Source organism: Schistocerca americana, chromosome 3 (genome assembly GCF_021461395.2).
Source record: "Schistocerca americana isolate TAMUIC-IGC-003095 chromosome 3, iqSchAmer2.1, whole genome shotgun sequence".
Lineage (NCBI taxonomy): Eukaryota > Metazoa > Arthropoda > Insecta > Orthoptera > Acrididae > Schistocerca > Schistocerca americana.
In genome coordinates this window covers 912,379,856-912,397,559 of record NC_060121.1, presented here as the reverse complement: position 1 = coordinate 912,397,559, position 17,704 = coordinate 912,379,856, and the positions used below count along the sequence as shown (strand labels likewise).

General features: G+C 41.5%; 1 protein-coding gene across 1 annotated transcript in view; it reads left to right on the top strand.

The window, feature by feature from the left end:
* LOC124606515 overlaps positions 1-9,826 on the top strand; it is a 113,991-nt gene extending 104,165 nt beyond the window's left edge. Inside the window, exon 3 of the mRNA XM_047138499.1 lies at positions 9,699-9,826. Coding sequence (XP_046994455.1) covers positions 9,699-9,826 — 128 coding nt within the window. The remainder of the gene's footprint in view (positions 1-9,698) is intronic.
* Positions 9,827-17,704: the final 7,878 nt, after the last annotated feature.

The following is a 17,704-nucleotide window of genomic DNA, read 5'->3' as shown; positions in this document are numbered from 1 at the left end:
AAGGGAAGGATTGCATCATGGTTGTAGCACTTTAGATTGCACACAGCTGCTCTGAAAGTCCATATCTTTCCACAGAAGTACAACACCAAGTGACACAACTTGAAGATCTTTTCCCATCAGAATTCATCAGTGTAGCAAAGACACTGAACTGTCGTAGTAATGTTCCATGTTTTCACTTTGGCAGTACATTAGGTACACCAAACAGTGGGACCATAATAACGTCTTCATTGCTCACGGTGGTGGACAGCATGTCGTGTCAACACCACACTCTTACAAGGCACACCAACGTAGAATTAGTGCAAAACCAAAGATAGTGCTCCATGATCACTAGGATAAACAGGACAAATGGACATTGCAGTAATTCAGGGTAGTTAGCTCATAAGGTGAAGGACATTAAGTCACATAATATTGTCAATTACAGTAGTAGTGTGCGGCATTCATAGCCCAGTTATTGAACATTTCTGTACCATGTATGTAGTATTACAGAAAAATGTTCATTAATTGTTTTACATAGAATCAGTAATCTTCTTTTCCTAGTATCAAAGCATTATTAAATAATCGCATTCTTTTCCAGTTACAGAGTATAATTAAGAATCATTAGCCTTTTCCTAATTACAGTTAATTAATCATTTGTCATTAATTAATCATTTGTCTAATTACAGTTAATTAATCATTTGTCTAATTACAGTTAATTAATCATTTGTCTAATTACAGTTAATTAATCATTTGTATAATTACAATTAATTAATCATTTGTCGTTAATTAATCATTTGTCATTCTAATATAGTAAGAATCATTAGTATTCTCCTAATTACAAAGCATTAGTAAACAGTACCATAGCTAATTAATTGTGTCATTCCAATGTAGTAAGAATTATTACCCTTCTCCTAATTACAAAGCATTATTAAACAGTAATTAAGATTCATTAGCCTTCTAATTACAAAACATCCTAATGACAGTTAATTAATCATTTGTCATTCCAATCTATTAAGAATCATTAGCCTTCTTCTAATTACAAAGCATTATTAAACAGTCACATTCTTTTCTGGTTACAAAGTATCAACATTGGAAACAAGAGCTAATCAATGGCATAATTAATCACAATTCGTGGAGTGACATTAATTATTGGCACTCAGTGGCCAGCAAGTATTGAATAGAATCATCATTCAGTATTATTCAGATTATTACGAAGTCATTATTAAAAATCAGTTAATTACAGTCAAATCATTAATAATCACAGGCATTATAAGTGGTATCATTACAATAAACAGTGTTCCTCCTTCAGTAGTATTCAGACCATTACAAAGTCATTATTAAAATCAGTTAATTACAGTCAAATCATTAATAATCACAGGCATTATAAGTGGTATCATTACAATAAACAGTGGCAGTTATTAGCTAGTGACAAAGCATTATTTTGAATATAGTCTCATTAAGAGGTCATTACTCAAGTGACATGCTATTCAGAGTTGATCAGTATTATTCAGAATTTTCTCAAACTGGTATCACTATTTGGGACTGTTAATACATTTTATTTTTTTTTTTTTTTTTTTTTTTTGTCAGCAATGCATTGCGTTGGGATCGATAATTAATTGCTGAAACATAACACTATTTGCTTTTGACCTATTGCAGCAAATGAGGATAGGTAACGTCATTCGTCATGAGTCAGCTGTAGCAAGATTATGTAACAAGGCAGTACATGTGATCACATTTAGAAGTGATAAACACAAATGGGTAAAATATAAAAATGCAAGTACTAGAACAGGTATAATAACTAACACGTTTAGTAAGTGTCATGAAAAACTTCTCCTGGAAAAAATACAAAAACGGATTATTGACCTGAAAGAAGAAACGCACACTATGCTGAAAAGTAGTGAACTTCGAATTAACAGGCAGTGAAGTGTGTATAAAAATGTGTTCCATAGCTGTCCTTTCCAAAACTTTCAGTCATCCTACTATGCAATGTAACACCTGCTGTCAAAGCAAACTGCAACAAATACTTAAATAACTACGTAGCATAAATACATAACTTCAACATTATCCTCATCTGTAAAGAAAAAAACTTCATTATCCATATCATCATAACTTCACCATTATCATCACCTGTAAAGAAAAACCATTATTCATAATACCATATCCTTCATCATTATTCATCAGTATTCATTATCATCTGCAAAAAAAAATCACTTCATTACTCATTATACAACTATTCCTTATCTCTAGCATATTTCATCACTAAAACTAAGATGTGTAGTTCTCTCTGACAGCCTGCATCAATCACCTTGTATTCTGAAAGAAAAAATTAGTTAAGACTGCTATTCTGTGATGAGTATTGTATATTCTTGTTAATGTTTGTTAATCCTGATCCATTTACTCTTCCTCATAAAGTTATTGCATCTCCTTTCGTTTATTCCGTAGGTGAAATTCCCATTTATGTTAAATTTATTTCTTAGAATCATCATTCCTTTCTGAAATTGATGAACAAAGATTAATGTCCTGCATTTAAATCATATACCCTCTAGATAATGACTGGTTTATGGTAACATAATTAACCCTACAGCATAACATGACAGAAAACGTAATATGTCAAAAACATTGACAGTGTTCAAAAACAAAGATATACACAGAATAATACAATGCAGCAGCAAAAAAAAATGTGAAACAGTCACGATGTTGAGATGTCATAAGGCAAAAAAAAATGTCAAAGTCGACTGGTGTGTGTTATATCTTAACTATTTCATAGTGCATACAAACAAAACTGGAGTACAGTCATATACACAAAAAAAATGGAAAATGTGCACGGTCTGATGTGTAACGACAAGAAAAGCGACCTGCTAACCTTACCTTGCCGGGCACTTGCCAAGAAAAAAACACGATAATCATCGATAAGTAGTCACATAAATATAATTGCAAAAATAGTCATAAATGTGTAAATTCATCTGGAAAAATATGCACGGTCTGATGTGTAACGACAAGAAGAGCGACCTGCTAACCTTACCTTGCCGGGCACTTGCCAAGAAAAAATACGATAATCATCAATAAGTAGTCACATAAATATAATTGCAAAAATAGTCATAAATGTGTAAATTCATCTGGAAAAATATGCACGGTCTGATGTGTAACGACAAGAAGAGCGACCTGCTAACCTTACCTTGCCGGGCACTTGCCAAGAAAAAATACGATAATCATCAATAAGTAGTCACATAAATATAATTGCTTTAGTAAATGGCATCATAGTGTGTTGAATCATACAGTGGTTTCACTCAATAAACGGTTTAATGTTTGATATATGGTGATTGCCTTTCGATTTTCTGGTTCTCAAAGTTTCGACGTGTACAACATTGGGGTGAGGGATGCTGCGAATCCGATACGGACCTGCGTATAGAAGTTCAAATTTACTGCACTTACCTTTTAATTTGCTGGATAAATAGTGTGTACGTACTAGTATCTTCTGTCCAACGTGAAAGTCGCGGCGTGTACAAACCTGTTTTTGCTGTCTTCTCCGGCGCTCTGCGGCACGTTTGATGTTGTTCAGCGCAATGTCAATTATTTCGTGGTGTCGTAGGCGACGATTTTTGGGGAATTCTATTAATTCTTTAATTTTGTTCGGTGGTTCAACGTTTTTCAGTATAACAGTCGGAGATAGCATAGTGGATTCATTTGGAATGGAATTAATTACATCTTGGAATGAGAGTATGTGTGTATCCCAATCAATATGTCTTTTGTGGCAGTATATTCTACACAGTTTACCAATTTCCTTCATTAATCTTTCACAGGGGTTCGAAGAAGCGTGGTACTTGGATATATAGATCGGAGAAATGTTTCTAGCTCGTAACATGCGTGTCCATACACTACTACGAAATTGAGATCCATTATCAGAAATTACTTTCATTACATGCCCTACATGAGATAGAAAATGTTTTGCAAATGCTTTCGAAACAGTTTTAGCAGTAGCTTTGCGTAACGGAGTGAAAGTAACAAATTTTGAAGTGAGCTCAACAGCGACAAATATGTAGCAAAAACCTCTGTTAGTTCTGGGAATCGGACCAAAAATATCTACTGCGGCCATGTGTCTTAATTTAACAGGTATAATGGGATATAAAGGAGGAATATGTGAAGTGGTGTCTGATTTAGCTTTCTGGCAAATTTTACAAGACGCTAAAACTCGTCGTATACGTTTCTCCATGTTGGCAAAATAACAGTTCTGTCTCAGTATAAGAAAACATTTTCTTGCTCCGTAATGTGCGTAACTTAAATGAGTGTACCAAATTAGTTTGTTAACCAGTTCGTCAGGAATGCATAATAACCAATTGTTGCTGTCAGGATGAGAGCGGCGAAACAGAATGTCATTGCGTACAGTGTAGTGGTTTCTAATCGTAACATTATTCTTATCTTGCCAAAGCTGTTTAATTTCTTTCCACACATTGTCTTTGTTTTGTTCTTGTGCTATGTCCTGTAATGACGATGAAATAAAATTTTCAAATGCAACTTGCTGAATGTACATGACACTGAAATTTGCTTTGCAGAAGTGGGTTGCTACGTCTTGCTGATTGTTGCTGAGAGAACGCGATAGTGCGTCTGCTATAACATTTTGTGTGCCGGGAATGTGAACAATCGTAAAATTAAATTCCTGTAAATATAGTTTCCATCTACTTAACCTGTCGTGAGTAAATTTAGCCGAAAGCAAAAATTGTATAGCTCTGTGGTCTGTGTAGACGGTGGTATGTCTGCCATAAAGAAAATGCCTAAATCTCGTAAAAGCCCATACAACACATAATGTTTCCAATTCTGTAACAGAGTAATTTCGTTCAGCGGGTGACAAAATGCGGCTTGCAAATGCGATGTTTTTGATTACTATTGAACCATCTTCTTCAATTTCCTGAAAAATATGTACGCCTAAGGCGGTGTTGGAACTGTCGGTGGCAATGGAAAAATTTCTAGTAAGATCTGGGTGCGATAAAAGTGGTGCATTCAACAGAGCATGTTTCAAATAACATTCTCGTGAACAAAATTCTGCGTGTCAAAAGTAATGTTTGCGTTACTATAATATGCAATCTGTGCTGTATCTGGTTAAAATTTATCGTACGTGTTATTATTTACGGGAGGATGCTGTGGCATATCCACTATATGAACTGTTCTGTTATTTCTTACTGACGTGTTACGCTATGGATGACACCTATTGTCTGTTTCATTCATGATTATTTGTTGTTGCTGATGTTGTTGCTGCTCATAAGATCGACTGTTATTAAATGTACGCTGAAAATTGTGCTCATCATTTTTTTACGTCTGTCATGATAGTAATTTCTATACGGCGCATTGCGATACGAGTTGAAATAGTGTGTTATCTGTACGTAGTTATTTCTTTGCTGCCATGCGTTACTATTTGTTGGAGCTAGGACTATACGTGCACGCGGCGAAACATTAAAGTTTGGTTGACCTTGTAGACGTCATTGTTGGTTACGTGTGCTAAGCGGCTGACTTTCATGCTGTTGCGGTGAAAAGGTCTATTGTTACCAAAAAAATGCGTTTGCTGTTAATTTTACACATACTGATGATTACGATTTTTATCTGTTATTTAAGTTCTCGTGATTCTGGAGTGCCTAATGAAAATTGTCACATTCGGTAAAAATTTGTCACATCGGGTTTTCTTTACAAATTCTTAATCCTAGGTAGAGCAATAGTTAAAGAGCTATTTTGATAGATATAAAGGATAGTAGAAGAGAAGGCAGCAGTGCAGAAAACTAAAGACGAAACAGCACTACTACAGCTCGGGGCCCTATGCTCGCTACGGCACATATTCATTAAAGCGTAATGAATCCCCTGAGGTCTTTTACGCACTGCAAATAAATTTTAGCTTTCGCGTTGCACGCAATAGCGGTAAAAATTCAAGAGCAAATAGTTGTATCCATATTAATTCAAATTTCCTCATTACAGGCAATGCTGATGAAAATGCTATAGCTAATTGTCGCCTCAGTTTCAAAGTTAGTTTCTTCATTACAGGTAATAGCGGTGAATGTACAAAGATAAATTGTCGTATACAGTGCAAAGCGTGTGCCTGTACGCTGTCATTATTACTTTCTTTACATTTTCTGGCGGATAAAAATTGCTCGTAATCTACGTTCTCGTCATTGAATTTGAAAACACGTTCGGGTTTGTGTGTGAATCTGTTCGTCTGTGTCATTCCGGATTTCAAGTTACGTAGCTTTTCAGATTTTAAGTCGCGTGGCTTTTCGGATTTTACGTCTCGTAGTCTCTGTAAATTGCTCACATGATACGCGCTGCGTGACTCTGACAAATGCTCGCAAAGTGGCAGATTCTGTGACGTATTGGTGACTGAAATAATTGTTAATTCTGTTACTTTAATACTTTCGTCAATCTGGTTATTGTGTCGTTCACTTTTCTCGTCAACTTCCGTATTCGGAGTGTATGAAACTTCCACTGACTCTAAATTAACTTCGTCGCGAATCTGTACTTCGTTTTTAGGACATTCTTCAGTGACTGCATTAATTTCGTGGATCTGTGTTGCATTTGAATTATCTAAGCCTTGTGCAACAGTGCCAACTTCTTCATTACTGTTATTAGCACAAGCCTTAGTATCCGCATGTAATTGTTCTTTACTGTCCTGACATTGAACGGTAACAGCTGTAATCTCTTCCCTAACTTGTTTGTTCTGTTCATTAACATTATCGTGTTTTTCTCTCGGCTGTTTAATACTTTCAGAAAATTGTTTGTTCCGTTCTCTAAATTGTTTGTTTTCTTCTTCCAGTCGTTTGTTCTGCTCATCAAGTTTTTTATTAAGTTGTTTATACTGCTCACTAAGTTTGTCTAGTTTTTCGTTCTTTTGTTTGTTACCTTCCCTAAGTTGTCTAAAATTTTCATTTTGTTGTTTGAACATTTTATTTAGTTCTTCACTGAGTTGTAGTAAAAATGCGATAGCTTGAGCCTCAGTAACATTACCCATTTGTTGTGCCAATACTCTAATTTCATTCTTAGTAACACCACCTACTATATTCTCTGTGCTGTTTAGTGGTGGATTTGGAACTTTCTCGCTTACTTTAACCATTTGGTTATTCTGAGATTTAGAAAAAGGTTTGTCAGTCAAATGTATACTATCAGTCATTGTTTCGGAATTAAATAAATCCGTCCTACTTTCGGTACATTGTTCATTTTCACTAGACAAATTTGTCTGTACGTTACTTGAATTTTCCAAATCGCGTGTATTAAGCTGGGCAGCGCTCATTACAATAGAGCGTCCCGCGTCATCGATTGTCGTCAAATTAACAGACGAGACAATTGAGTTCGTTTGTTCATCATTAAGGTGAAAGTCATCATTAGTGGTTGGAATGCACTGATTGTTAGTGAACGCAGGATTGTCATCATTACGTTGCGTATCACAATTACTATCGGTCACGTTGTTTAAGTCGGTAATTTCATTCACAATACTTCGCGATACACTATTCACAGTCTTTCGCGGCATTTTTACAATAGTCAAAATTTTTCACAAAACAAATCAACACAATGCAAAAGCAACACACAAATACAACAAAGCAACAAATTGCCGTTGACCTGTAGAGAGAAAGTCACAATATTATTAAAAGCGTTGCGCTAAATCCTAATTATATCTAAGCAAACAAGAGCAGATATCTGACTGTCGCTCAAAAGACTCTCAACGAAATTCGATCCTGGACTGGGTGTCGCCAAGTGTAACCTCCCCACCGTAATTTAAAAGAAAAAGAAAAGACAATACTTAATACAAATGGGAGCCGAGTGTAACCTCCCCGCAAAATTTATAATAATTGACAATATTATTTAGGGATGCTAATGGACATTGCTCTATGCGTAACCTGCCCACAATGAAATGTACTGACAATGGCAACAAAAAACGTGAAATTCGCAATCTGACTCAAATATAAATTCCTCATGAAAAATTAAAGTCCATTCAGTGATAAGGAAATTCAATTAAACCGAAATATCGGTCTTTGGCCCTGTGTAAAACAATCAGAATTAAAGTCTTACCTCAGAATAAATGGATGTCACATATCTGCTCTTGTTGTTGCGCAACGCTTGGAGGAGCTGCATTGCAAATAATAATATTCTCTTTTTTTGTGATTTTAGTGGAATTTTTCTTCAAAAGAAGTGGAATGAAATGGGAAATGCAACGAAATCTTGAGTTCAATAAAAAATTAAATTTTTGAGAAAATGCTTTTGAAATAAAAAAATTATTATTGGGAGACTTGTTGGAGAATAATTACAATAAATAAAATTTTTCATTATCTAATGATTATATTAATTAACAGTATACCTTATTCCTCATCTTGACCAGTGTTGCCGACCGCCTACATCACACAACCGCACTGGGCTGCTACTACTGACCGACCGCTCTGCATGACGACTACAGACTGAGTACTGCTCTCAACTAGACAGAGCTACAGACTCGCAACGACTAAACTGACAGACTCGCAACGACAGACTGACTCGCAACCACTACTACTAACAGACTGAGAACCGCTCGCAACACTCGCGCGGTCAAGCGCATACTCTCTGGTCACAGATGCTACAATGCCTCGCCATCGCTGCTGCGTTACATACGTGTTTCAACATAAATGAATGTAATTTGCTTTCTGTTTATCTAGTTTCCTGGTAGCAAAATACCAATTGTCCTTGACAAAAAAGCACTCCGTCGTCAGGCCACAAGTGGCCCATCGGGACTATCCGACCGCCGTGTCATCCTCAGTTGAGGATGCGGGTAGGAGGGGCGTGTGGTCAGCACACCGCTCTCCCGGTCGTTACGATGGTTTTCTCTGACCGGAGCCGCTACTATTCGGTCGAGTAGCTCCTCATTTGGCATCACGAGGCTTAGTGCACCACGAAAAATGGCGACAGTGCATGGCGGCCCCGATGGTCACCCATCCAAGTGCCGGCCACGCCCGACAGCTCTTAACTTCGGTGATCTCACGGGAAGCGGTGTATTCACTGCGGCAAGGCTGTTGCCTCTCTTTGACAAAAACTCCTTCAAAAAGACAGTACAGAATTCGTTGGTAGAAAATATGCAAGATAGCGAGTAGCAGAAAACTCAACCATATGAGCTAGAAGAAACTGTTAACTGTTGGACAGAATCAAAACTGTTCCAACATGTTTTTTTGTTAGAATGGATGCTAGGCAGAATTGAATCTTTTTTCAGAGATTGAAGGAAGTTTCCCCTCTTGGGTCAAAGTGGCGCCGCTTTTTTGCGTAATACATGGACCGAAGTTCATACAGTAGTTTAACAGCAAAACAGTTCTCCCATTGAAACCTTTATCTGCCGTGGAATACGTCCTCTAGATTCTAGCATTTCATTCAAAAGATGGAGGACGAGGACAGAATGTGAGCGTTCCAAGCTCATCGTCTTGATGGCAAACGGGAGTCAATCTCAGGGGCGCCAAGAACTTTGTAAATCAGCGGGGTCGGAGACCGGAGGAGTCGGCTGTGGGAACGGGCAACATGTGGCGTGGGGAATCACCGCCCTAATAAACACGGTGTTGATTTAACATCTGGCTGCGCCGCGCTGCGCCGGGGCCGATTGATTAGGCTCATAGAGGGCTAATAAAACGGTTGGCAGGTATAGGGGAGCGGGCCCTGCGGAGATGTCTATCTGCCCCCGGCCTCGACCCTTTTCCCTTTTCCCTTTTTTGTGCGCGCCTGCTTCCTGCTGTCCACAGGCGGCCGTTTAGCGGGCAGCGTCGCTCTCCGTGTCGTCCCGGGACACGGCGCAGGAATGCGACTCATTACAAGGGCCGCCTGCCGACGAGGGAAAGAGGGGGGCGGGGGGCAGGGGGCGCGCTCCTAATTAGCGGCCGAGGCGCGGCAATTAGACAGCTTGTTGCAAGAATGCCTCAATTACGGCAGGCACACGCGCTGCAGTGGACGTATACCAGCGCACGGCGACGCCGGGGCTCAGCTGTGCTCTGCTCGCCGTACGTTTAACACGGAAGCACGCATTTCGCGGTCTATTCCTCAGAGTTGTTATCTCATTGGAGTCCTGTTCCCGCGGAACGTAAATTATGAGCTATCGAGAACAGTCGCGAGTTTCTCGACAAAGTGAAACGTGGACCAGTGCGGAGAGGGGCAAGCTTGGTCACGTGAGTGGTGAGTGAATACAGCTACGTTCCAGTAAGAAGCAGTGATGATGATGTTTGGTTTTCGGGGCGCTCAACTGCGCGGTTATCAGCGCCCGTACAAAGTCCCAAACTTTTCTCAGTCCAGTCTCGTCACTGTCATGAATGATGATGAAATGATGAGGACAACACAAACACCCAGTCATCTCGAGGCAGGTGAATATCCCTGAACCAATACGAAGTAGTAAGCTTGTTATCACGAAATCGGGTAAAATGTTTTACTGGGCAGATGCGATGGCTTGCAGTTGACTTTATTAAATATACTGGTGATGAATAGGGGACAGGAGTGACAGCCGATCCATTAGGCTAAGGCACCTGTATACATAATGTTAAGATTGAGTGAGTCGATGGTGTACAGATTACAGCAAGGTGATGCGACGCTGACCGAAACGAAATTTACGAGGTGTGTGAGAAAAGTAATGAGACAAATTTTTTATGCACCATAGTTTTTATTTTTCTCAAACAACAATATTGTCCCCTTCGGTTGATATACACCGTCGGAATCGTTGTTCCCAGTCTTTGTAGCAGCGCTAGAAGGCTTTAATTGGTAGGGCCTTTAACATGCCGGTCACATTCTTTCCAAGGTTATCCAGAGTGTCAAAATGACGCCCTTTTATACACCTTTTTCAATTTCCGGAAGAGAGAAAAATCACAAGATCAGGTGAACAGGGCGATTGGGGACAACAGGAATGCCTATTGAGGTCAAAAGTTCCGTGTTGTAAGTGGCCGTGTGAAATGGGGCGTCGCCAAGGTGCAGCATCCACTTTTCTGAAACGTCTGGTCTCACTCGATTCGCACTTTTCCTGAGCTTTTCAAAGATATCTATGTAAAACACATGGTTGACAGTTTGTTCAAGAGGAACAAAATCTCACAAGAGCATACACACGTTCGACATCTTCATCGGTTTTTAAGGTTAAAGGTCTCCGTGAGTGAGCTTCTTCAACGCGCTCTCAGGCTTGCATAATTGCATAATGGATATTTGCCAGCCAAAAAAGTGCTCTTGATAAGGGATGTTCCCTATCGGCCTGTTTCGCGTTTTCAGAGGTCACACTCGCTGATTCCCCAAGTTCTACACAAAACTTGATTGGATAACGTTGCTCTAAATTCCACTGTTCCATTTTCGTAACACACAACCAAAATAGAGCTTCACTGATGCCACTCTCAAAACTCACATGATGGCTGTACGGATGGGATGAACACACCGGTCTACACAAGCAGAACAACACAGCGTTGCCCGATCGCTCGCGGTGTTGTCAGTCTCATTTCTTTTCTCACACACCTCGTAGTATGCACACTGATGAAACAAACTACTATGTCCACTACCCATCGCGAGACTGAAGACTGGCTGGCGGCGTTGCGAGTTCATTACACCACTGACTGGCTGCGGCATTGCGAGTGCACTACACCACTCACATAAGCGACTTTCACAAACGACGGCCCAGAGCCTGGGATCGAGCATCCCAGAAATGACGAAGCTGGTCGGCCGTTCCAGTATTACTATCGTGAGCATCTATGAAAAGTGGCTGGAGCCATGAGTAAGTGACAAAGTGTTCGACGTCCACTTCTCGTCACATAACGTGGAAGTCGGAGGCTTACTCGCTGTGTAAAGCAGGACAGGCGCCAATCTCTGCCAATTTTGAGAACAGAATACAGTGTTGATGCACGCACAAGTGTTTCAGCGCACGTTGTCAAATACTGGGCTTAACAGCAGGTGACCTCTACATGTTTCCATGTTGATCCAACGACATCATAAATTATGACTGCAGTGCGCACTAGGTTGTCAAGAATGGACTGCGGATCAATGGAAACTTATCGCCTGGTCAGATGAATCACGTTTTTTGTTATACCAGGTCGATGCTCGTGCCCAGATACTCCGTTCCATGATGCTACTCTAGGCGGGTGTAAAATGAATGTGGGCAACGGATAATAATAAAGGCTAAAAATGAAGATTTGACCCTGTCTGACTACCCCCTGAAGCAGATCTTAGGATCTCTTAATACTATAATTACCATCTAAACATAAATGAATGATGAAGGCAACTAATCCTACTAAATGATAAACCTTGTTCCTGCTTATATATTTATTGTTGTTTGGAAAAAACCTTTATATTACAAATGTTTATATTTCCTAACTAAAATTAGTGATCCATTGAACAACTCTGACCTTTTATTATAGCTGCGCGATCTAATATAAATAACGCGAAAAGACGGACATCATCTATGTACCCAAACACAAGAAGACACTGCTTTTAAGGACGATCTACAATGGAGTGCAACGTCATTGGAAATAAATCCTACATGATCACAGCTGTTTAGCCCTGTAGCCCCAAATAAGCCAAAGCAATCAGCAATATCACCGTACGTACTGCGTGCGGTGCGTCGGAGTGATGGTTCTTGTATACGTCTGCGACGATGGAAGAACTCCAGCCACAAAATAAACTCTTTCAAAGAGCAGGACGGCAGAAGGCGGTCCTCTGACTACTACACTCTAACACTGTCTTCTCCTCTCTGTGTTCTACAGAGAAGAAACGCGAACTCTCCGTCACAAGGACGGAGTTCAGATAACGTGTCAACGTAAGTATAGGCAGAGGAAGTGCTCTCAATTACTGAATGCTGCGTACTCAACAACGACTTCCAACCCGGAGGTGAAGTCCAGAATCGTATAGGTTCGCAACAGTACAGTGCCTAACTGTTCTAACTATAAACTCTACTGAGAGCAAAGACAGCTAGTCCGTCTGTACCAACAAAAGCTGATATCGCGCGACCGTCGCACATGGGCGCTCACAACGGAAAACCCCGTCTCTCCACCACTGGCTTCCCAGCAAGGCTCAGCTCCCATTCCGAAAACGAATCATATTCCCGAAACCATGGAATATTTTCCCTCTCTACAGGTTCTTCCGAACGCTGACCAACCATATTTTGGTCTTTTGTTGTCCAGCGCGGAAAGTTTGCTAGGAAATACCTATACTCGTACAATGGTACGCTTCTGAGTAAAAATCCTTGGAAATAACGAAGCCTGCGTGGTTTCCGAGGTGCTGCTTCTTCGTTCCTCTGACTTGCGTCCAAGAGTTTCGTAGTTTCAGAAGTATAATCCTTCTGGTTCGGCTACAAAACCGGCCGGTCGCGATTCTCTTGTGCTCCAGCGCTTAGGTGCTACAACGTCCGTCTTGCTATTTCCTGTGTTTAAGCAAGACCAACGCACCTGTCTGGGCCTTCCACCCAGGGCTTGAGTGCCGTCTGCCGTTGCATTTCCACTGTCGTTCCAAAACCTCTACTAGTATGATAATAAAGACACTCCGTCACCTTTCACGCAACAAGCGATAACAATTATTTTAAATATTCATATATACGATGTACTACCTATCAAATAATACCTTATCTGGTCGTAGATCACGGCTAAGTATGTGTACGAGTGCTTGAAAGGTGCGAAATTATCGGCATCTTACACCGTCATCCAGGCGACCTGCTACTCGAAACGTGCACCACACCACGGACGCAGGGTGGTGGGAATGCTATTATGGGACGTGACTGATTTACTGGAGCTTCCATGGGACGTGTAGTAGTAATCGAAGGCACTGTGGGACTCTCGAATACGTGAACATTATTGCGCACCACCTGCATACCTTCAGGCTTGATGTCTTCCGCTATGGCGTTGTCATGTTTCCGTGTAATAACCTTTGTCATAGGGCCTGACTGTTGCTACAGTGGTTTGAGGACCATGGTAATGAAATTCACGTTGCTGTCTTGGCCGCCAAGTTTACCTCATGGGAATCAGATGGTTCAAATAGATCTGAGCACTAAGGGACTCAACTTCTCAGGTCATTAGTCCCCTAGAACTTAGAACTAGTTAAACCTAACTAACCTAAGGACATCACACACATCCATGCCCGAGGTAGGATTCGAACCTGCGACCGTATCGGTCTCGCGGTTCCAGACTGCAGCGCCTAGAACCGCTCGGCCACTTCGGCCGTCTCATCGGAATCCTATGGAATATATGGAATACTTCTGTGGCGTTCTTGGGTGCCACATCTGCGCCCGAAAACTACCAGCTTGTAGTTTACGGAAATTTCCTGACATATGCGAAGACATATCGTACCGCATACATCTACAATCCTACAAAGGATTCACTCTTCTCTATGAAGAGATGCTGCGAATTTTATTCTTATACACTAAATCACTGTGAACTAGAAGCTCCGAAAAGTGATGATTTGAACTGTGTTATTCAAGGATAAATAGTAACCGCTTGATTTGCGTACAGACAACTGTTCGTCAACGCGTCACCACATAAAATGGCGGTAAAGAGAGTACACCGTCTCAGGCATTAATCAGAAACTCTCACCCTGAAATTATTGAGTACCTGAAACCCTGGATTTGAATCAAGTTTTCGCGATGTGTTGGGAAAAAATGTAAAAACAAATCATATAAAAACATTCAGCTCCGCACTAAGTGCTAACACTCAGCTTTAAGGCTGAAATGAGAGTTTAAAATGGAAAGCAGGCCATTATCAAGCTGGGAGTAAATCAGCCGATATTAATTTTATTCTTGATAAAGGTGCAAGACTGTATGGAATGCTCTCCTTAAACTAAACAAGATGGTTTACCTTATGATGTTCCATATATCCCGCTGAAACAGAGCAAGTAATATTTCACATAATTGGTACTTCCGGAATCCGCGTTCTTATTTCCTACGGAGGAGTTGTTAATTCCCCCAAACGTCATCTTACGTGACTGCAAAACACATTTCGTTGAAAAAACTGAAGTCGGTGCGATAGTGAAAGCAGCACCTCACCGATACTTTCAATTCTTCCAGGCTCTTCATGTGATAGTATTATGTGGTCGTTGTGCTATTCTGGCCTGAACTATCCACTTGCCTCTGCTGTTCTTGCGGTATTCCTCGCAAGCAAAGCTGAACGCTACACTGTACGACAATATGTATGGTAAAAAGATGAGTGGCACTAGAGACATAATAGCCAAAAAATGGTTCAAATGGCTCTGAGCACCATGGGACTTAACATCTCAGGTCATCAGTCCCCTAGAACTTAGACTACTGAAACCTAAGGACTTTACACACAATCATGCCCGAGGCAGGATTCGAACCTGCGACCGGAGCGGTCGCGTGGTTCCAGACAGAAGCGCCTTGAACCGCTCGGCCACACCGGCCGGCTCATAATAGTCATTTGCGAAACAGACTGTTAGGAACTCAATGGACACATTTACACTGATCAGCCTGAACACTACGACCACGTACCTAATAACCGGTATGTCCACCTTTGGCAGGGATAACAGCGGCGACGAGTCGCGGCGTGGAAGCAATGAGATCTTGGTACGTCGCTGGAGGGAGTTGGCACCACATGTGCCCACACAGGTCACCCTAATTCCCGTAAATTACCGTGTGGGGGAGGGGGGGCGATGACTGACATCACAGATGTGTTCGATCGAGTTCATATCTCGCGAGCTCAGGGGGCAGCACATCAATTGGAACTTGCCACTGTGTTCCTCGAACCCCTCCTTCACACTCGTGGCCTCGTCACATGGCGCATTAACTTGCTGAAAACTGCTAGCCGTTGGGGAGATGATCGTCAACTGGTCTGCAATCAGTGCACGATGTTTCTTGGCTGTCCTGGTGCCTTGCACGGGCTCGACTGGACCCATGAACGCCCACATAAATGTTCCCCACAGCATAATGGAACCGCCGCAAGTCCGTCTCCGTCCCGCAGTACAAGGGTCAAGGAGCTGTTTCCGTGGAAGACGACGGATTCGCGCCCATCCATCGGAATGATAAGGAAGGTATCGGGATTAATCAGATGATGCAACGCTCTCCCACTGCGCCAACGTCCAATGTGAATGGTCACGTGTCCGGTTCAGTCGTAGTTTCCGATGTTGTGGTGTAACATTGGCACATGCTTGGGTCGTCGCCTGCGGAGGCCCATCATTAAGTGTGTCCGGTGCACTGTCTACATCTACATCATAACCTGCAAGCCACCTAATGGTGTGTGGCGGAGGGTACTTTCGGTGCCACTATCTGATCCCTCCAACCATGTTCCACTCGCGAATAGTGCGCGAGTAGAATGATTGTCGGTAAGCCTCTGTACTGGCTCTAGTTTCTCGAATTTTCTCCTCGTGGTCAATACACGTGATCTATATAGACGGAAGCAATATGTTGTCTGACTCCTCCTGAAAACTGCTGCCCCGAAATTTCAATAGTAAATCTCGCAGTGATGCACAACGTCTCTCTTGTAACGTCTGACAGTGGAGTTCGTTTAGCATCTCCGAAACGCCCTCTCAGCAGCTAAAGGATCCCTTGACGAAATGCGCCACTCTTCGTTGGATCTTCTCTATCTCCTCTATCAGTCTTACCTGATAAGGATCCCAGATAGATGAACAATACTCAATAATCGGGCGAACTAGCGCCTTATAAGTCACCTCTTTCGTGGATGCGTTACATTTCCTAAAGATTCTTCCGACGAATCTGAGTCTTGTGTCTGCTTTTCCCGCTATCTGTTTTATATGGTCATTCCACTTTAGGTCGCTCTGGATAGTTACGCCTAGATATTTTACGGAAGACGCTGTCTCCAGCTGTTTGTCATCAATAGTGTCGCTGTACAGCAGAGGATTTCTTTTCCTATGTATGCGCAATATGTGCTCAGACACACTTTTACATTGTCCAGCACTAAAATCTGATGTTAGTTCTGCCGCAGTTGGACGCCTGTCGTGTGTTATCGGCCTTTCACCCTACGACGTCCAACATCTGTAATGGGGAGTGGCCGTCCAACCCCACGCCGTATGGGCGTGGTTTCACCACAGGTTGATGACCTCGAACACCCGACAAGTCGTGCAGTTTCCGAAATCCTCGTTCCGAGCCTCCGGACCATTACAATGTGCCCTAGGTCAAACTCCGATAGATCGCCCACCTTCCCCATTCTACAAACGGACAGCACGGTCACTGATACTACACGCACTGTGCGTGTGTCTGACCAGCAACCACTGCTTGCCAGGTGATATAGCATGGGCGTGTTTATATCGATAGCAGGTCAGTGGTCATAAAATTCCTGCTGATAAGTGTATTATTTCTGTTCCAAATCATACAAAACACCACCACGCATCGGAAGCAAAGAAAGACATATGAAAATTAAGAGGAAATTTATCCTCGCCGAAGCATGAAAAAAGGTGAATAAGTGAACAAGGCTTTGCACAATTTATAAAGAAAATTGTTGACTTTGATAAGGCCAGAGAGTGGAGTCCAGGACATATGTTCGTTCAATCACATCAAACCAAAAATGGAAAGAAATGTAAACTATAAAAATAGTGTAAGGCAGATAACCTTGCTCACTACGGAGAAACCATTTGTGCACTCTTTCAAGACTTTCCGAATTATTAGCACATGTTTTCATCATTGAGGACCATTTCATCACGTCTTGATACGCTCAAAATTGTTAACACCTCACTTGCACTCCATGGTGCCCACGATTGGCCTCACGAGTCGTAACGCCTCATATGTCGATTCCGCAAGCTCCAGCAATCAGACCTTCCTGCCAGTCAGATTCAGAAACAG